The sequence below is a fragment of the Camelus ferus genome, chromosome 2 (genome assembly GCF_009834535.1).
Source record: "Camelus ferus isolate YT-003-E chromosome 2, BCGSAC_Cfer_1.0, whole genome shotgun sequence".
Lineage (NCBI taxonomy): Eukaryota > Metazoa > Chordata > Mammalia > Artiodactyla > Camelidae > Camelus > Camelus ferus.
In genome coordinates this window covers 65,729,310-65,752,027 of record NC_045697.1, presented here as the reverse complement: position 1 = coordinate 65,752,027, position 22,718 = coordinate 65,729,310, and the positions used below count along the sequence as shown (strand labels likewise).

At 37.6% G+C, this 22,718-nt stretch overlaps 1 protein-coding gene across 3 annotated transcripts in view; it reads right to left on the bottom strand.

Annotated features, from left to right (window-relative positions):
• The window catches only part of GRID2 (glutamate ionotropic receptor delta type subunit 2), a 1,267,610-nt gene that overhangs the window by 67,471 nt on the left and 1,177,421 nt on the right, over nucleotides 1-22,718 (bottom strand). The window contains exon 15 of one of the 3 annotated variants that reach the window (XM_032459829.1): nucleotides 14,201-15,207. The exons of the other annotated variants lie outside the window; for them this stretch is intronic. Within the exon in view, the coding sequence (XP_032315720.1) occupies nucleotides 15,039-15,207 (169 nt within the window). The 3' untranslated portion in view covers nucleotides 14,201-15,038. Of the gene's footprint in view, nucleotides 1-14,200; nucleotides 15,208-22,718 lie in introns of those variants that run through there. 3 annotated transcript variants of the gene reach the window in all.

Genomic DNA, 22,718 nt, shown 5'->3' with positions numbered 1-22,718 from the left:
TAGAAGAGTGTTTAATACACAGTAAGTGCTCAATAAATTTCATCTATCAGTATATAACTTCAGGAGCTGGATAGATTTTGTTATTAAAATATTTCCAGAAAAGGCGCTATTATGGTATAAGTTACTCTTAATAACTACTGTCTATAAATTACTATTATGCTTTAAGTGATCTGCAGGTGATAGGCTATCTATTAAAAGACTATTAGATAATGTGATATAATTTGTTATTTAAGTCAAGGTCTTTTGCAAGTTACTCCAGACTTCATTTTCCATGTCTAACCAATTTTTTACTTTCAACATGTAAGAGGGGAAACACATACGCACACACACACAACATACTGTTTGTAAGATGTTTAAAAAATTGAAAAATTGGCCAAAAATCACTTTGACTTTGTTAATTATATTTTACATAAAAGACCCCCTTTTATCAGTCATTTTAGGCAGTAGGTAAGTCCCACGTGATATAACAGACGTACTGATAAATTGAGATGAGTCTATCCATCACTTCCTTCACCCACCCAGCTATCTCTAACATATTCCTGAAGAAATTTTGAGTATAAGGAAGCTCTAATTATATAGGAGATACAGTTAAGGTATAGGTGAAAAAAGTTTTTTAATTGCAAACTCATTTTTAGATTCCTATTGGCAATAAAGAAAATATATTCATTTATTTCTTCAAAGATTACTGAGATATAATATGGACATCTTTCTTTAAATGACCTAAATTTCCTATATAATAAAAGATAACAGTGAATGACCTATTATGCTTTTTAGTATTTAGAGGAATCTGAAAAAAGTTAACTTTTCTACCCAGAAGGGTCAAATGTGTTCAGACATTCTGTTTATAATCTATGATGGGAGAGCTTAAATTTAAATCAAAACAGGGAATAAATGTTAATGAGTTCTTATACATTCATACTGAGTACTGATTACAGAAGAAGGGTCTGAAGCTTGAAACAGCAAAATCTGCGCCCATTAATTTTTTTTTCTTTTAAGCCATTATACCTGACTGCTATATGCTAAAATATATCACTCAAACATGGCCTGGCACTTAAGTATAATTAACTGAAAATGAACTTGAACACTTAACATAGAGATGGATTTTAATAAGGGTTGGGATGATATAATCTTTCTCTTCTGAGCCTGGGTGGTGGACAGGGGGTCAGAGCATAGAGCAGACCCATCAGAAGTGCCTATAGTTAAGACAGACATTTTCACTATACTTCAGAGGATAATACCTAGAAACAAAAGTAGAAATGTAGCTAGAGGGCACCTGCAAATTCTGTTAGAAAGATAGAGCCAAAGCATAAAAGCTGTAGAAACCAAACTATTTGCACAAATCAAGGAACAATTCTGGAGTCCAGTATGAAGCCAGGGCCAAAAGCCATGAGTCTGAAAGAAAATAAAGGGTTGCTAAAGTTTGCACCTCTTGAGCGATGGAATTGTTAGGGATCTTGATTGTGGTGGTGGTTTAACAGGTGTATACATCAAAATTCATCAAACTGTACATCTGAAATATGTGTAGTTTACTGAACAGGAATCACCCACAATAAAGCTGCTTAAAAAAAAGAAAAAGAAAAGAACATAGGGTTGAAGAAGACGTAAGGGAAGGCAGGAGAAAGGACAGCTAGAAGGGGTGGGGTCTCTAGTTGACGCCCTGAGGTGGGATCTACCCCTCGTAGATTTTAAAAAGTAATACAACTAGAGGGGAATGTATAGCTCAGTGGCAGAGCATGTGCTTAGCACGCACAAGGTCCTGGGTTCAATCCCTGATCCCTCCACTAAAAATAAACAAACAAACTTAATTATCTCCCTCCCACCAAACCAAACAAAAAAAGCAGTAGAACCAGACAAAGATGGAGTTTGATCATACAAAAATAGTCTAAGATTTCATGGTGTACTTCATGAGTTTTGTTAACTGCTGCTTCTTGAAGGCATTTGAATGTGCAACCCCTGTGGACTGTTGCTTCACAAAAGATTAAAATATCCAAGGTTGTTTGTAATTGAATGTCTGTGGCTTGTTTCATATATGGTTGGTCTTGTTCAAAAGACAGCTCAAAGATTTGGACAAGATCTATCTCTATTCATTAGAATTACGTGGAATGGCTCCACTGGCAAGGCATGACGGGTGAAAAGAAAAGAGGACATGGTTAGTGAAAACATCAAGGTGACCATGAGACGTTTGTGTTACATGTTACTTAACATGTAGGTCTGTCGTGATGCAAAGATGATAAAATAGGTATGAAAGCACAGTCTTGGAATAAAAAGCTTCCGTACAAATGCAGGCTATGGCAACAATTGTGACGTATTTGTATTCTTTGACACTGAGACAGGAAAGAAAGGTTTTGACATAATCCCTTAAGTCAAATATGGGCAACTAAAATAATTTTCTTCCTAACGTAAAGTATTTGTAGTAGATTTTCCACATTCTTTGGGTGCTTCTAGTATATACAGGAGTTCCTGATGTAGGGAAGCACTACAGAATAAAAATGATAGTATCAATTTTAATGAAAAAAGCTGATTAGCTGACACCCCTGTTCAGTCTACTCTCTCGGGTTCGTCATCTATATGACAAATACAAGGAGGTGATGCTGCTGCTATTTGCCAAGCTGCCAGTTGTACAAACGCCAGTGTGTAGTGTACTTCTGTCTCTTCACATTTCTCATCAAAGCTGAAAGTAATTTAAACCAGTTCTTCTGCTGATAAATAGTATTCTCAGATATTTACAGGTATTACACAAAATCATTACAGAGCTTCATTCAATACAGAGATGATTTCAGGTATGAAGCTTTAATTCTGCAGTCTCATCATCCTCTGATAGTCAACATTTTTTAAAAAGGGGGCTACTAAAGAAAAATAGATGCTAGTTGTTTATTTTTCAAGCTGATGTGAGAAGAGGACTGTGCCCCTCAGCCAACACGGTCCCCGTGTGAATTACACAGAACATCCACAGATCGGTGAGACAGCCGCAGTGGAGGGACCAGCACAGCAGGTGGCAGAATAATGGGGAAAAGGTTGGGATTTTGCCCAGACTGAAGAACTCGAAAGAGATTTCAGTCCATAGTAGCATATTTTCCTCCCCAGGGTAAAATATTTAACAATAATGAGTCCTAAAATTAGAAAAAAGTATTTTGGGGACTCAGTGGTAAATGCATGAAATAACTTATGATGGTAGCTGTGGAATAGTGAATATTTGTGGAGCCTGAGGTCAGCGTAGAAACAGAGCCTGGCATAGTGCACCTCTAAATACTTCAAGTCATAAGTCAAGCTACCAGATTTTAAAACCTGTTCTTCAACTGCAGCTTCACGACCCCCTTCTCTTTCCACTTCTAGCTCTTCTGCACCGTGAGGACCTTGCCCATGTGCATGCAGTCCTTCCTGTCAGGTGCACACCCACACTCTATCCATCCACACCCCACAGACAGTGTCCCTTGGCCACCCTTGGGCTAGGGAGTTAAACCAGTGGTATGGTTCCCTCTCAGAGAATGGACTGGAGACAAGTGGCTATGGGTCCAGAAAATGGGATTGGGACAGTCTGGATAAATAATTATGGGGTCTGGATCCTTGGAATATGGTTTAGAAGGAGTGCATAGGCTCCTGGTGGACAGGTCCCCTTGACTCTGTAAACTCCTCTCCTGGTGGGAAGGAAGGTGGCAAAAAGAAGGCCAGAAGGGGGACTTGAAAGAGCAGGGCTCAGGGCAGGGTTCCTTCTTGCTTGGGCTTAAGGATGGTGCTGCTCTGATACATTTTAAGAAGAGCTAATATATACTTATTCCTTACATTTAGCTTTCACGTTCTTAATCTCACTGGACTTTGACAAACACTTCTGTGAGGCAGAAAGGAATTATTACTATAATTTTACAGACGTAGAAACCACGTCTTAGAGAAACCAAATGATGTATCAAGGCCCACAGCTATTACAGCGCAGTGGCAGAACTCATGTCCTTGTGTAGGATTCTCTCCATTGTACTGCCCTGGGCAGAGGCAGGCCGAGTCTTTAACTGGCCTCAATGCAATGTAGTCAACATAGAGCTCATGTCCTAAGACTTCTGAATACTTAAAATGGGGGGGGGGGGAGCCTTTTGGAGAACATATCTAACTTTCTTAGGCTGGCATGATTAAAGGAAAATCCTTCCATATACATCAAATTGTCTAGGTCTAAAATTGGACATAAGCCATCCTCCTCACTACACAGGGTTTTAGAACTTCACTCCATTTACAGTGGTTTCTGCAGCAGCAAACACAGTGGGGCACTCTGACCCCAGTTCTATGATACCCTTTTGCCAGTCTCAGAGTCTTCCCTATAAAAGACTCCGAAGTATAGTTTCAAATTTGGGGTGTATTTGCCTCAGATACTTTGATTTTTTTCACCCTAGTTTCCGTGACAAAACTGAAACCAAAATCAAAGTAATTGTCTTCTATTCTTATCTTGATATCCCTCTCAGGTCTCAGTACTCATATATTCATGTATACTCTTGTAGAAGGATTGATTATAAAGCAAATGCACACTGGGCTTCCTTCATCAAAGTCTGGTCTGTCTGAAAGATTCTGATTCTTACTAAGTTTTTCATACTGTTTGTTCTAAATGTGTGGTTAGAGCGACGTTCAAATGACATTAGTGGTGAATTCTTCTAAGAATGAAATCTAGGTGGAAAATGAGTATATCTAAAATAAACACAAATAGACTTGTTTTTAGTAGAAACATGTGGATGAATTGCCTAGTACTCAAGGTTGCCATTATGGGTCAACCTGACTAGCCATGGGGTGCCCAGATTAAACATTCTTTCTGAGTGTATTGAGCGTGTTTCTGGATGGGATTAGCATTTGAGCCAGTGGATTCAGTAAAGCAGATGGCCCTCCCCAATGTGGGTGGCATCATCCAATCCACTGAAAGTCTGAATAGAACAAAAAGGCAGAGGAAGAAGGAATTTGCCTTTGTGCCTCATTGCTTGAGCCAGGACATCTCATATCATCTTTTCCTGCCCTTGGACTGGGATTTACACCGCTGGGTCTCCTGGTTCTCAGGCTTTTGAACTTGGACTGAATTACACTACTGACTTTCCTGAGTCTACAGTTTGCAGAGGGCAGATATTGTGGCTTCTTAGTCGCCACCACTGCCTGAGCCTATTCTTCATAATCTCTCACATATGTAACTGTAACTCTCTCTATATATATTTAAATAAAATTAGTTCTGTCTCTCTGGAGAACCCTAATACACCAGCTGTCCCCTTGCCTCCAGGGGCAGATCCAAAAGTACTTAGAACTCTGAATGTTATATGGAAGTATCACTGTAACCCACTTATTAAACAAGCAAGTCATTCAGCTCCTGGAATGCCACAGTTTTGTTTTTGATAAATCGTAAAGCAAGGTCTTATGGGGCCAGGATTTTTTATGAGGTGCAAATGGGGTTTGGTGATGGTTTGGCCACTACTGATGGTTGTTATTCTCTTTATTAGTGTGTTAGATACCATATCATTTTTGTTGCTCCCTTTTGGGTCTTTGTTACTGGGCAGGAAACAGTTTTATACTGAGACATGAATTCATTATAGGATTTCACTTTCCTTAAATTCAGCTTAGTATCACCTTGGGTCTCAGGGTTCATAGAAATAGTCTCCTGACATAATCAGGTATTAAGGCTGAGAAGAACAAAACCATATCATCATTGGCTCTAATAAACAATCGTTCCAGAATTGTAACTAGCCCAAGGGAAGAATGGTTTATGATAACTGCTGTAAATGTTAAAAAAATCATCATTTTTGGCTAGCTTTACTGGTTTATATGCAAAAACTCTACGTGACTCTAATCACTACGGTAACATTTTGCCACTAATTTATCCTGGAGAGTTCATCAAAAAGTTATACTGCTAGAAATTAGATGTTTCATTGGGATTTGAAAACAGTCACAATAGCCAATTAGTGACTAGCGCTTTGAAAAATTTCCAGCCCCAAATAATCTTCAAATTTTATTGTAGTGATTTTCTCATGTGCATGTGCAACAGAGGAGGTGGAGGGAGGGTGGGAGCCCAGTGGAAGTAATGTGGAGTGGAAACAGAAAAATTCTGAGTAGTAATAACTTCAAACTACATATACCACCTGGAGAAACTGATTTATGCCCTCTCCACCCACCGTCTTGAAAATCATTACATGAAATAAAAATGTAACCGGTGGGAGTGTTATGTGAATGTTATGCAAGGGAATGAAGTGAAGTAGACGAAGTTCTAACTTTGAGGTTAAATTGAAATTCAGCCAGCTCAAAGGCTGAATATATTATAGTTTCATTATTATTATTATTACTATTTACTTTAATGACAGTGTAGTTAATTTCATGCATATCACTAAAATTTTTTCAAAATATGTAGGAATTTCAGCAGAGTTCCAAAATAAGTCTGGTAACATATTATTTCTAATGATAATGATAATAATTTATTGTAGTATACATTATGCAAAGAAAGCTATTTTAAATATGAAAAGACAAGAATATTTTTGCCACCAGAAATTTTCAGAAGATTGACTATTTAATGCTCAGAGACATATTTTCCATGCATGATTATAAGGTTCTAATATATGACTCCATCATAAACACATTTTTTCATATAGAAAGCATATTTAGAAACATGACCACCACATTAACTCAGAGGCTATATCTGTATGTCTCACATTATCTTTGAAATTTTTTCTCATTAGAAAATGCTATGTAATAGTGGAAAGGTAGTGGCAATAAAATATGACACACTATAATAAAATGGGATATGTGTAACATAATACAAAACAAATTCTCATAATAAATGCATTAGCCCTTCACTCACTGGGGTTTCACTCACTGAATACTCCAAACTGTTTTGTACTTGCTATAGAAACAGAAGTTAGCCAAAAAAAGGCCCCAAATGGTCAAAACAGATGTCACAAGTAAATATGCAAAGCTCATAAACTAGGAACGTGTCCTTAATCTTACTTTATTTCTCCTTATTTTGACAAAACTTTTACAAATGTATTCTATTATTTTTTAATGGCACATATCTTTCTCCATGGGAGATGCACTACAAACAACTCTGCTTTGAATTTTTCCCTGGTGCACTGGTACTGAGCCCTGCAGTTGTCTCAGGCCATCCCACGTTGGCAAGGCCAAGGAGAAACACATCACATTGTCCACAGAACAAAATGCTATTCATCGCAATTCTCACACAGAATTGTAATTACCTTTTCATATCTCTATTTTTTCTTGCTCTTTAAAGGTTGAGACAATGTTTTATTTATCTTTGAAACCTAGCACTTCGTACAGTGCCTAATACGTAGTATATCCTCAATTAATATTTGCTAAGATAAACTGCATTTGAAATAGCATAATATAACAGGGAGTGTTGAAACGGGAGGTGGCAATAGGAATTATAAAAAGTGAGGGTAAACAGTCTGATAGCAAAGAAGAACCTATATGAAAATCAGATAATAGAACTCAAAGGTCATTGAGTGCAGGAGAGAGTAATTATATGTACATCTCACTAATACCTAACGGTATCATAGTATTAAAGCACAGTGAAAGAATACATTTTCATAATGATCATCCCAGATTAAAATACTCTGTTTATAAAGGCAGAGAAGTGTGTAATATTTGAGGAGAAAGCTTTAGGTATATGAAAAATTATAAAAATTACCTGATTGTGGCAGAATACTAAAACATTACAGAGCTATTATCGGCTACAGTTAATGCATAACAATTCATCATGTCTCTGGTTCATATAAGAATAAAGAGAAAAATGTTAATTTTTTAAGCATCTAAGGTTTAAGGAAACACCTTAGAGATAATAAAGGTGAAAGACATTGCTATAGTTGATCATCTTGAAAAGAAATAGGCATACAACATACCACTGTTTTAAATCACTCAGAAATACTTGGAACCCGTCTCAAAGCACTGTGCTAGTCTTACATGGAATTATATTAAATCTTATTTCACATGGTGAATTTAAACAAAAGAAACAGTGGCTATGTGACTCAACAAATTCAGTTCCTCAATCTCATCTCTGTCATAGAATAGAAGCTATTATATTTATATGAGAATGTTACTTTGTAAGTTTTATGGCTAAAATCTTTATCAGTATATTCATGTAAGACCTGGTAAAAGAGTGCATTTTCAGGAAACAGAAGTAACGGTGATTTACTTTCATAGCACCTATCTGGTGGCAGACAGATGGTTTATCCTAGGACTCTTGATTCTTAAAGCCACCGCTCCCTATGAAGCCCATCTCAGCAGGCTTCTCTTTTGATCATTTAAGCTCATAAAAGGTACTTCATGTTAGAATTATGCTTCTTCAAAGGCAGTAGATATAAGTCTTCTCCAAAGGTGTTTCCTCCTGCTTATCACTTAAGGCCAAGAAAAGCATAGATTAAAAAAAAAAAAAAAGAGGAAGGAAATCTAACATAAAATAATGGGAACCTGGATGTACTTGGTCAAATGGTTCCACTAGCTAGTTATTATGTCACGTTAGCTTTGTGCTTCAAAATCAGTTCAAGCACATCATTTCTTTCAAACAGCCTTTCCCTTTGCTTCTCAACCTGATTTAGATGCTCTTCTTCTCTGTTCTGTTTAAAAACCCATGGATACCCCTGACTGAACTCTTACCATGATATAATGAGTTGTTTTATTTATTTTTCTTTTCAATCACTTGGAATAGGCTAATTGGAGGCAAGAGTAATCCTATTTGTCTTTGTATTTCTGGATCCTAGGAAAGAAACCATCACATAATAGGTTTGCAATAGATGTGTGTTGAATTCATAAGTCAATTACTAACTGATGAATGAAAAGTTTATTTCATCACGAATAAAATTAAAACACCTGATACCAACCTAAAATTTGACAGTGATTTAAAGAAGTGTTCTAATAGTTAAAAATAATTTCATAATAACTTTGTTTCTTTCCTTCTTTCTTACATTAATGCTGTAGGTCCATTTTTAAAGGTAGCTGTTTTGGGGGGAAGCTTCTGGAAACGCTGTTAGGAAGCGATCTTAGTCATCTGGGAGACTACTCAGTCTTATTCTTTTCATTGTCTCATTCAGGTGAGATCCAGGGAGTCCTCAACCAAGGGTGTAAGTAACTGAAAGCTGAGGTCTACGATAAGGCAGGAAAACGATATTGACATCACAGTGCACTGACAGTGCCTTACCAGTAGCCCTACCCTGTTGCTGTCCTCTGAACTTACCTTCTAGCTGCCACATATAATTAATTCAAGAAACAGCATTTCTTGTGTGGCTTCCATATGCAGGGCACTGTTCTAGGTGCTTAACGTATTTACTGTACTCTTCAATTCACCCAAACTCCAGAGAAAAAGAACCTCTGAAACTCTTTAGCTGCTCAGATACCACTCTGAAAAATATAACTACCATTACAGTATATATGTCACATAACATACTAATTATTTACCTGTGAGTTTTTCCTTCCATACTTTAAGCTCCTCTAAGCAAACTGTTATGCATGAATTCACTGCATTCCTAAATCCAAATTCATTAAAAGTCATATAGAAGATGCTCAAACTTCTTGCATTACTGAAACTGTGTCTGGTAGCAAAAAAACTGATGTGGACTGTTACGCGAGAACAATGCTGACAATGAAGACGTAGCAGATAAAAAATAAAGACATTAAGAAAAGAAATATATTATCTCAACAGACATTGCTGACTATCAATTACATACAAAGAATTCTGGGAAATGAAACATAGGCCAGTTACTGTGCCTGCCTGTTGGGGGCTTATGGTCAAGCAAGGACACGCACACAAGTACTACATTATAAGGTTTACTCTGTTACACGCAGTAGGGCTGAGTGAGTGCAGAACACAATGACTCTAAGGAAGAAACAGTTATTAGAAACGAACCTTGGAAACTGAGTAAAACTTTATATGGGGGAGAGATAGAGATGTTTCAGAAAGGGAGTATTAAAAAACATGGTGACATGTAAATTCAGAGGGTACCTCAAAAGTAGGGTTGAGGGGAAAACAGATGTGACCATGGTAGATGAAGATGGGCATTTAAGGGGGCAGACCTATAAGAAGATACAAAAAATGTGGTACATTCAAATAATGAATGTAAAACTCAGAGCACTCAGACCTATCAAAACCAGCTTTAAAAGGTACTTTGCTGGCACCTGACTTAGGTGCTAAGTATAACAAAGAACTGATTTTGAGGTGATGGAGCACACTGGAAGTGAGGCAGTTCTTACTGCTGTCTGTGGACTAGCTTTATGAGAAGACTGGAGGACAGGTGTATAAAAAAACCCCACCTTAAAGAGAGCGGAAGAATGTCTTGTGAAAAGCGGGGAGGATGAGTGAGGTAAGGACCTAGTGAGGTGCAGTTTGAGGAAACTCATAAGTAGGAAACGTGGGCAGCTGACAGGCCCTGATGTTGGAGATGGAGTGACTGAGCCCAAATCAAAACCCACTACTGTCTGTCAGGGAAGTGTGTCAGGTTGGTCTGTCCTTCTGAGAATAAAGATGTTTATTCAGTTTTTAATTCAGAACAGTTCTAACATGTACCCCACATACAATAATAATCTATTTAAAAGTAAACAAGATATTTAGGAAGGAGAGTATAAATTAATAATTTTGCTTTTTAATTGAGGTTTAGTTGATTTACAATGTGGTGTTAAATTAATAATTTTGGAGAAAATGAAACAAATAAATTACAATAGTATCTTGATGCCTTGATGATCTGAGGCACTATATAAATTCCAAAAGAGTAAAACTAAGCATGCATTTAGTGGTTTGTACAAAAGTTTACCAGACTGATTGATGCTTTAGCTTTCTGGCCAAGTGATGAGGAAAAAAAAAAACAACCCTAAAACACCCATGAAAGAGCATAGCATACTGTGAATAATAAAGCCAGAAAAGGAGCTAAAAAGTAAAGGACAAATTGCTATGAGGAACATGGGTACTGGACGATATGGGATGAGATCTCCTTTCTTAAGTGTTTAATTAGAATTCATCTCATTCTGACAAAATCCTAGAAAATTTTCTGCAAATAACTCTCACAGTACTATAAGAAACCTCACATCTAATCTCACGAAGATTATGATAAATCCCATTAATCACACACACACACACACACACACGTTGTTTTGTTTTAGCGTCTGTTAAAATTTGTGTTTTAGGTACTTTATATCTGCTCTTCGCTGAATCCTCACGATAACTAGTTTACACGTTGGGTTCTATTATCCTCATGATACGGGTAAGGAAATTGAGCCTCTGAAGAGCTGAGCTAATACTGAACATCATATAATGAGCAGCAGAGTGATAGTAGATCTGACCCAAATCACCAAAGCGTCAAAGGTCATATTTTCCAGGACTGATTTCTCTATTTTCATGTCTTCATCTGCCTCAATATGTACCTCCTATAGGTTTCCCATCCCATTAAATGACAACTCTACTGTCTGGTTGTTCACACCATCAGCCTTGGAGTCATACTTGACTCTTCCCTTTCTTTCAAACCTCACATCTAATCTGTTAGCAAGTTCTGTTTTATTTGTTCAGAATGGGACCACTTCATATACCCTTTGCTCCGCCATTATGGCCCAAGTCACAATCACATGTTACACAAGCTTTCCTAATTGGTCTCCTTGCTTCCACTTTGTCCACTATCATTTGCCACAACCAAGCATTCACTGTGATCTTTTTAAACCTTGATTCAGACAGCACTATTTCTCTGCTCAAAGCTTTCTAATGTCCTTCCATCTCATTCAAATTAAAACTAAAGTCCATATTATCCAGCAATTCCACTTCTAGGTATTTATCTGAAGAAAATCAAAACACTAACTTGAAAGATATCTGCACCTCCTTGTTCACTGCAGCTTTATTTACAATAGCCAAGATGTGAAAGCAATCTAAGTGTTCCCCAATGGATAAGTGGATAAAGAAAATATCATATCAGCCATAAAAAGAATGAAATCTTGTCATTAATGATAACATGGATGGATCTTGAGAGCATTAGGCTGAATGAAATAAGTCAGATAGAGAAAGACAGATACTATCTGTCTTCCACTTATTATGGAATCTAAAAAAAAAAAAGAAACAAAAAAGCAAAACAAAAAACTGAGCGCATGGATTCAGAGAACAGAGCAAATCGGTAGTTGCCAGAGGTGGGGGATGGGGGGTGAGATGGGTGAAGGGGGTCAAGAGGTACAAATATCCAATTATAAAGTAAATGTCATGGGGATGTGATGTGTGGCATCATGACTACAGTTAATAGGAATGTTTTGTATATTTGAAAGTTGCTAAGATAGCAGATCTTAAGAGTTCTCATCCCAAGGAAAAAATTCTGCAACTATGTGTGGTGATGGATGTTAACTAGACTTTGGTCATCATTTTGCAGTATATACATATACTGGACCATGCTGTACATCTGAAACTAATATGTCAATTATGTCTCAATAAAAAAAGATTAAAAAAAGCAAAGACATTGGCTTATAAAGTTGTATGTGACCTGGCCCTGGGCTACCTCTTTGACTGCAGCTCCCACCACTTCCCCTCTTACTTGCTGGGCTCTACACCTGTACTACTCCTTGAGCGTGCTAATTATGCCCATTTCAGGGCCTCTGCATTGCCAGTCCTTCCGTCTGAAATGTTCTTCCCAAGATATCTACATGGCTTGTTCCTTCACCGCCTTCAGGTTTCTGCTGGCCTGTCACTTAGACAGTCTATCCTCGACCACTCTATGCAAATGATTAACCACTGACCCACATCCCACCCAACTCATTTTCCCCCTTATCTTGATTATTGTCCTTCATAGCATGAGAATGCAGGTTCCATCAAAGTAGGATTTTTTTGGTCAGAAATATTTGTAATATTTGATATATGAAAAAGGGTTATCACAAATAGCCTAGACCAAAGCAGTCTTTCAGATCTTCTCAGTGGGACACCATACATAACTACTTCATATATAAGAAAAATTTTACGTGAGACCACTAATACCTTAGAGTTTTAGATTGCCTTCTTGAAATACAGGCTCAGGGAAACTGAGGAAAGAGATTTTCTAGCCAAAAATTAAGTAATATGAATAATGACACATATAAAATATTTACAGACTGAGGTCTACATAAATGCCCCTCCTATCATGAAGCCTTTCTTTCTAGAGTCCTCTATCTCCTTGGTATTCCAGTAACGCATTATCTACGTCTTATGGCTCTTACTTCAGGGTCATATTATATTTCTATACATGTATATATGTATGTATATGAGTCTGCCAGACCGCATACCTGTTCAAGTCCTTCACACAAAAAGGCTGCCAGCAGAAGCAGACAGAAGCGCTGCTCTCACACAGCATCCAAGTGTAACCCAGCTCAGGAGAGCAGCATTCTCACCTGGGCTGCAGCATGGCTCCAGGGTAGTGAGGGCTGTGGGAAAACTGGCTCTGCTTTGACTTTCAAGTGATGACACCTTTGGTGTCATGTGTGTTGATGTGTGTTTTTATGGTTGAGCTTGGGCAGCCAAAATGCTACCTTCAAATGGTTTTGGGGACACTAGCAGATGCAGTATCTTGAGAGGACTCTTCATGAGCACACAAAATAACCCACCTAAGGAATCCCATAAAATAACAGTGTGAAACATTGAAGGGAGGCTGCGGGTCCTAAGTTCTGTGGGGCACTGAGTTAGTGAATTTGAAGTTCCTAAAGATGGTGTGGCCTTGCTGACACTCCCAGTTGGTGAGATCCAGAGAAACTTGGATTATAATAGCATGAGAAAACCACCTGATGGTAAAACTCAGAACTAGCCTTCATACCAAACCAAACCATCTGTTTCAAAGTTTGCCTCGTAGTTGTTCCATTTATCTGTGGCTGTCTATGGCAACGTGCTAAAGCACCACGAGTTCTCTCTCTGTATCTGTTTAGGGCAGAGAGAGACATGCTTGTAAGGGACTTGCCTTTTATTAATGGAGATTGCTTCCTGATTTAGTACTTAAATCAAGCTGTGTTCTCAGTTAGTTAAATGAAATAGTTCATGTTTTGCGGGCAGTGTAGCTAGACTCTAATTGTTTTGTTTTCTAAGAAAAAGCACTCTTCTTTTCCTTCATGAGGGATTTATTTGATTTGATACTATTGGACAAAGAAATTACAGAGACAACACTTTTTTGAGTGAGTAGAGTTTTTTTTCAAAAAAAAGTTATTTTTAAATCTAATATCAACTCTCATGCTACTAAAAACATTGTTGTCAATGTGAAAAATGAAGAGATTTGCTATTCCTCTCTTTTCAAGACAGCTTGAAAACACCCTGCTACCTTTTCCCAATTAGATTTCAAGCCTTGCTGAGCCTGAGCAAGACTTTTGAGCTCTGCCTCTCTCACTGTTAATTTATCTGTTTTGAAGAAATATTCTCAGGAGCTTTCTTTAGCAGCAGATTAAGGGAGAGCTTACCCTACGGCAAAAAAGAAAATCACTGAAAACTCCAAGAGATTTTTAATTTCCTTTATCAAATCACCATTTATTAACAATCTATTGTGAGGCAGGCACTGTTCTAGGTTCTGGGTATATAGCCATGAATAAAACAGAAAATAATAATCCCTGCATACTTTGGGAAGGATATAGGTAAACAAATGCACATGTAATATTTATACGACGTCAGATGGTGGTAGTGCCATGGAGAACAACAAAGCAGAGACAGGCGCTGGGGAATACTAGGGTTGGGAGGGACAGGCTTGCAATTTTAAGTAGGTTGGTCAGTGATGGCCTCAATGTGTAGGTGATGTTTTAGCAAAGACCTAAAAGAGATGAGGGAATAAGTCATTTAGACAGCTGGGCAAAGAACAAGAGCTTTTTTGGCAGAGGAAAAGTAAGTGCAGAGGTATTGAAGCAGGAAACTGCCTGGAGTGTTCCTTAAACAGCAAGGAAGCCAGGGCGGCCAGAGCAGAATGAGCAAGGGGGAGAGTGGAAGAAGCTGAGGCCAGAGGCCACAGACACAAAATGGGGATTCATACGCTGTAGGACCACTGAGATAAATTTATTTTTGATTATGAGAGGGCAAAGTCACTGGAGAACGAACAGAGCTGAGCTGTGATCATGCTTCAGTTTTACAAGATCTCTCGCTGTTTTGTTGAGGAGAGGCTGTAAGGGAGCAAGAGTGGAAGCGGGGTTGCTGCCGTTTGAGACTGACTGTACAGTTGGTTCTCATTATACACAGTAGTGATGGTCCATAATGTTGCCACATACGCTGAATTAACGAATACTGGACCACTGCTCCTAGGGGAAATACAGGGGTAGGATCCTGTGAGCCTCTGGTCACAACATTTTCATCAACAGATCAATACATAACCTTGTTTTAGGATTATTTCTGTCTAAAGACATTTTATTTAATATGTACTGTTTGAGTCACTAACTTTGAACTCACTGCCAACATCACTGTAACTTAAGCCTGAATGAAGCTTACCTAGCACACTTATTTTCTCTCTGACACATGCCATAGCCTTCTTGTACTTAGGAATCCTAGGCCCGGAATCCTACTTCAGCACAATTCAGGGCCATTTTACATAGCAAAATCACCAAAAAAAAAAAAGTGCACAAAAATACAAAGAACATGACACTTGGCAGACTACAGAAAAGACACTTGCTTCTGTATGAGAGAGAAAACAAGACGGCGGTGAGTCCCCCTGTTGACCTTAGCTGGGAACTTGAGTGTCAGGCAACTCACTCTGCCCATGTCTGCTTATGACTGTGAAAGTGTGGCAAGTATTGATTTTAGGGATACACATTAATTTCAGTAAGTAAGTGAATTCTCAGGTACAAAAAAGTGAATAATGAGGTTCTACTGCAGTATTTTGTTGAGGGGCAATTTTTCATTTTGTTTATACATGTCTTGTGACATCTTTTGTCCTGGACTCTTTTCAAGAATATTTGTCTAGCAAACAGCCTGGGGAGATAAAGGCAGATTTTTTTTTTTTTTTCCCTGACTAGACAATAGAAATAATGTCTCCCTCTTGGGCAAAGTTTAGGCAGGCTTCCTAGCAGTCCCCAAGTAAGACTGGATGTTTCTAAACCCACTGTGTGAGCAGGCTCCCTCTGGACCTGCTTCTGCCTTATCTCCATAGGACCTGGGGGCAAGGAAAACCTGAAAACATGAAGCTCATGTCGGTCACTCTGCCATGAGTAGTCAAGTTCTTCATTTATGATCCAGGAGTCTTGTGTCTTCCGCCAGCATCAATGAAACTGTGGCAGGGCAAACTTGGTACTTGCAAATAGGATAAAATCTCAGACATTTCCTAATTCTTGACATATAATTTAAAAATTTGATTCTTAAAGTTGTTTGCTTACGAGTTGAGGGGCAGATGCATGTCTACTGCCCATTCAATAGATAGTATTTCTCCCATTCTTAATAGGAGCTTCAACTAAAATAATAAATGATTTAGTCCACAGTAATTTCTAATGCACAAATATCTACCTGAATTAAATAGTGCCTCTTTTATTTTTCTTTCACTACAAAATTATAGAGAATGTTCTTTTTTTTTCTGACTGCAAGCACTGTCTTGTAATACAAAACTTATTTCGGTGACTACCTGTGTCTCTTGGCAAGTCAAAATAACACCACTTAAATGTGGTTTCACTTGAAGAAAAAATGGTATAACTTGAGAAATAACCATAATTTTACATATATAGGAGCTATTTTGACTGAGATAGCATTCTAACTGACATTAAAACACTGAGTAAATGTAGTTAGGAATATAGGATACCCCTGCTTTTCACATGAGACTACTCTTTGTTAGAAATAATTCATATGGATAATGTTCTAAAATTCAACTCTAATTATTCCAGAGCGCCCCCCCCTTTTTTTTTTCACAAAGCCCTCCAACTCTGGATCATAAAAAAGAATCACGGATAGTGCTTTATTTTTGACACTATTATCATAATAATGCTGGTATTGTAAATGTAAAATAATGAATCATATATTAAAGCTACTTTTTAGTAAATCAGAGATTCTATTATGAAAAGGGGCCATTATAGCCTTCCTTTAAAATCATTTAGTACAAAAGGGTCAAATCTCTTATCTTGATAAGGTTTTCAACTTATCAAGAACTAGTTTCTGCATCCTCAGTACTGAGCCCTCTTAACAGTGAAGTCTAATTTAAAATTTAACAGAGATTGAGAAAGGAATGGAAATTCCCACCGATGACCCAGCTAGGTTTGGGTCTGCACTCTGCCTATAAATCTTCATTTTATCTCCTCTTTCTGATGTCTTATTCTAGACTGCCAGTCATCTAGTGCAAAGAAATTTACGGCAAAATGTAAAATCTAAAAAGCCTAAAACGTGTAATATAACCTTCCATTCATCACCCCTTTTGTAAGGCATGACATCTATCAAATTAACATTTTCTTTTTAATTTCAGAGCCTTCTTTTTGACAAATTGAACTTCAGTGTGTATAATATTTTTTAATTAAGTAGGATATGATGCCCATATCCCCTAAATATACAGAAAAGATTACTAGTGATTTGTGCATAGGTAATCTGTTTTTTTCAGCCTATACCCACAAGGGAAGAAGGTGTGATGACAGTTTTGAATACAAGCAGTAGTAATCTGGCTCATCCCCACCCGTAAGTGTGGGACCTCCAGCCTCTTTAAGTTTTCCTTTCAATTAGTTTTGGGAATCATCTGTGAAAGTTTTACGTGGACTCCTGTAGTTTCAGCAGCCATGTGGCCCTTTCCCTCCAATTCTCCAGTTCTTGCCTTTTTTTTTTTTTTTTCCCACCTGATCCTAAGACTTTCGGACCTAAAAGTCTCATAAATGTGCCTCCTTCACGCAGCCATTGCTGCCACTGCTGCTGTCCAGGTTGCTGTGCTGGACTGTCGGCTGCGAGGGCTGCTACTGCCCCTGGGCGGGCACTGCATTATGCCTGTTTGTGCCCCTGTTTCAGCGAGTGCTCCAGTACCTTGGGGTCTCCATGGAAATGTGGAGAACACCTTATCCATTGTGTCATTCTCTGCTAACTGGCCAAAAAGCTTTGTTAACGTGTGGTCTCGAGTTCCTGCACAAATTTAGGTAAAAATAGTTTTTAGTTGCTTTGTTCAGTTTCTCTATTTGAAAAAGTTCACTGGAGACTGAGCATGATGAAATACTAAAATTGTTCTTGCCGCCTGACAATGAAGACATTGCTGTTGGGCTGAGACTCTGCATCCCTTATGAGTAATTCTTTCCCTGGAGGCAACTAAATGATTCTGGTCACCAATTCTGATGTAGGGTGTGGGATTTTCCCATATCACAAGCAATTCTCAGACACCATCTGGGTGTTGTATATTTCAACTCAGATTTTACACTACCTACCCGGAGACAGCATCAGATTCCTCAGGTTAAGGGCTCAGTCTCACAAGACTCCCCCCACCACCCCGCCCCCGCCCCACCACTTCAGATGCCAATCACAAGTCCAGACTGTGCTTCTGACCTATGGCTATAGACTGGAGGTTCCAATAACCACCTCCCACCCCCCAACCTCTTTGAGTTTGATTAATTCGCTAGAGTGGCTCACAGAACTTAGAGAAATGGTTTCACTCCTGGATCACTGGTTTATTACAAAAGGATGTAACTCAGGAACAGCCAGATGGAAGAGGTGCATAAGACAAGATACGGGGAAAGGGCACAGAGATTCCATGTCCTCTCCTGCGCGTCACTCTCCCCAAATCTGCACATGTTCACCAATCTGGAAGTCCTGCCCTTTTGAGTTTTTAAGAAGGCTTCATTACATAGGTATGATTGATTAAATCATTGGCCACTGGTGATTCATCCAACTTCCAGCTTCTCTACCCTCCCCAGACAGAAGGGGGATGGGACTGAAACTTTCAACCCTCCAAAAAAGGTTGGCTTTCCTGGCAATCACCCCACATTCATAGGAGCAGCTGAAAAGTCACCTCATTAACACAATAAAAGACAGTTTCTGTTGCTCTCATCAAAAGTTTTAGGAGCTCTGTGCCAGACAAACACCAAATATATTTCTCAGTATAAATCACAATAGTAACTTGGAATCTGAATGCAATACAGATCTTTCTTGACTTATGATGGAGTCATATCCTGGTAAACCAATCTTAAGTTGAAAATATTTTAAGTCAAAAAGGCATTTAATACACTTAACCTCCCAAACATCATAGCTTAGCCTAACCCCCCTTAAATGTGCTCAGAACACCTACATTTGCCTATGGTGGGGCAAAATCATCTAACACAAAGCCTATTTTATATCAGAGTATTGAGTATCTCATGTAGTTTATTGAACACTGTCCTGAAAGTGAAAACCAGAGTGCTTGTCTGGGTTCAGAACAGCTGTTAAGTATGTTGGTGGTCTACCCCCCTGTCCCATGGCTGACTGGAGCTGTGACTCGCTGCCCCTGCCCAGCATCATGAGAGAATACAGTACTGCATATTGCTAGCCCAGGATGAGTGCAAAATTCCAAATTCCAAGTATGGTTTCTACTGAAAGTGTACCATTTGCACCACCTTAAAGTTGAAAAACTGCTGAGCTGAACCATGGTGATGGGGATCATTTGTATAGTCTTGATGGCCCATTTCACTGGCTTTCCAGACTACTAGTAGGGTCTCGTGGTTAAGAGCACTGACTCTGGAGCCAGACTGTGGAGGTTTAAACAACAGTTCCATCACTTGCTGATTCTATGATCTTGGGCAAGTCACTTAACCTCCAGTTAATCTCCAGTTCTTTCATCTGTAGCATGGGGTAGTTAGGAGGACAAAAATAGTCATATACGTAAAGCTCTGTGAATGCCTAGCTATAGGGTGCCCTATATAGGCTTTGCTATTACAGTTACTCAAGCGGTATTATTTCAATGCTAAATAGCACCACTTTAGTAACTACTGAAGTTCCTACAACTTTATTCCAGTGCCTATTGACTACACTACAGATTTGTCTAATTTATCTCCTTCTCCACCTTTGAAACCTTTGATTAACCATAGCGTGCTGTCATCATATCTCAATTACCTTTCTCAGTGAAGGTGTTGGAATCAGTCCCATAGGTTAGTCTAAAATACAGGGTTTCTCATGCTCTAAGAGTTATCAAATATCATATTAGGATATTACCCTGAGATACAAGTGGTAAACATATAGTCTTTTTTTCTGCTCCTGAAATTCCTATCACCACCAGAAGAAGGTAAGAGCAATAACCTTTTGGTGTAGTATCCCAGTGGAAGTAGAAATGAATAGTCCATTTCAGCTCAATACTCATTCCGAAACGATCCAGGTCACTGACTCGGTACAAATGAAGTTCCTCTCTGCTTCAACTCAATTACTAATGAACATCCTGATTGCTCTCAAAAGTAAATTGGCAGTTGTATTAGGTTCTACAAGAAATTTGTACCTTAGGCAATCCAACTATAGATTTCCGCCCTCAGTGTAGCTTCCAGATAGTTCCCCAAGGAGACACTTAAGTAGAACACTCTGAATAAGAACACTATCACAGTAAAGAAACAAATAAGAACCAATGCTCTGAATATGAGTTCTCTGAAGTCTGGGGCAGAGGTGATTGGAAATAGAGATCAGATTTTTTTCCCCCTAAATTTGTGCTTGACCCTTTGAGTAGATGGTTGAATCAAAGAGTGTGTCATATTTATACTTTTATTTATTTTTTTCATCCAGGAAAGACACTATGGTAGAAGGCATCTCTGTCCTACCAAATCTAATACTGCCATGACAGAATATTGATAGTAGAGAAAATTTTTATGGTTTGGTGGGAAACGTTTCATCCATAACAGTGGTTCAAAGTCATTTGGTTGATCTACAGTTTAACATAAGCATTCACTCAATATCTGTAACACACATACTACGTCCTAAGTATTATATAAGATACACAATATTCTAAACACATTAAAGTATTATTATAATTACTATAAAGATAAAATGAGTTTCTACTAAGATACAAACAAGAAAGAAGAAGCGGCACAGAATTGTAAGGAAATAGTATATGAAAGGGGACAAAAATATGACTAAAATATCACCTGAAGATAGGGCTAGCTAAAGAAGAATTTCTTATTTTTAAATAGGTGCCATTGTTATCAGTGTACACCCTGCTAGGCAGAGTTACTCAGATGCCAGACTTCTGTACATACCACAATCCCAAAGAGTACCAGTGACAATGTACTGAAACCTTTCTCCTGCTGGGGCAGTAAAACATCTGTGAGAAAAAACACACCTTCAAAATGACCTGAAAAAGAACTGATCATATGAACTTTTCTGAAGCAGTGGTTAGCAGAAAAAGGTTTAAAAAACTTGAACATTTATGTGATATTTCATTGAAATGACAGCTAGAATTAATTGCCTCTCCTTTTCACAGCTATCCTTTTTAGTACGGTAATTATAAATCAAATATGTGGAGGGAAATGCATGACTGGGAGTGCGGAATGTAGTGTGCAGTGTGTGTATGTGTGTGTGTGAAGGAGGGTGTATGAGTTTGTGCAAACTGTGATGTGTGTATGCAGATGAGGAATTTAATTTTGTGATGAGCAAATCTGCTAAAATTCTCACTTCTATTTATTGGTGATTTATCTTAAAATTTCCACTGTGTAATCTCTGTATATACTTTGTTTTATTAGATAAAAGCACTTGCATGTTGATGAACAGACTAAATTAATTTTATTTATAACTTAGACATAATCACTTGCAGCAGTTCTAAGCTGACATAATGATTTTTCAAAAATAGTAATTGGGTTAATCAATACAAATAAATTACATAATACATCTTAGGGGTTTTTCTAGTCCCCCAATCGTCACACTTTATGGTACTTGTTATTTTTGATGTCTCCATACACTGTGGAATATAATTAAGATTGAAAATATTTAGTAATTAATGGAAAATGAATTTAAATTTTTTGCACATAAACAGAATATATTTATCCTTCCTAACACATTAATTAGGAAGAGAAACACTTCACTAGAATGACTACTGACTGCAATAAACCTTTTCTTCCTCTGAGAGGAATAACTGACATTTAGAAACAACAATCTTTATTATTATAAAGTAAAATAGATATTTTAACAAAATTGATAATACTTTAAATTTGCTTGGATACAGTGACGATATGTATTTAAATATTTTTAAGATATATTCTGCATACCTCCTGAGTCATCATGATTTTTTATTTAAAAATCTCAAGACTCATTTTTAATATTCTCAGGGCATTCTTTTAATAGAAAATATATTTATGAGTATTAAATTTATGCTAATAAACATATTTCTCAAATAAAAAAAATTCTGAATTCCAGCAGTGTATATTTCACCATAATGATTTTTCTGCCTATAAATACAGAGTTATGCTAATAGTCAGATGGTCTGTGAAGAATCAATAAATACCAAAAAACTATTAATATTTGTAAGGAGTTTATAACAATGAATAGATCAGATGATGAGGGACTTAGAATAATTTAAGCTGCCTAAAATTGTTCAAATATGATTTCATTATAAGGATTCTAGCAGAATTAAAATAGCAATCCTTCATTTCAGGGATTTAAATAACATTCAAATTGTACATAATTTCTTTAGAAGAAATTAGATCTTATTTCTGGAATAAGCAAATATATGACCTAGATCTTTTGGCTTTTTGGGGGGAGTTATAATTTCTTTTAAATTTGAGTTTCCAAATTGTGGGTCTGTTAGGTGGTGGTTTTCTATATATACCATAATTTTTTGAATATTACTTTAGAAAAATACACTAAGGAATATATGCACTGAGGTAAGTTCATAAAGCTACATAAATGTCCCGTTTATAAA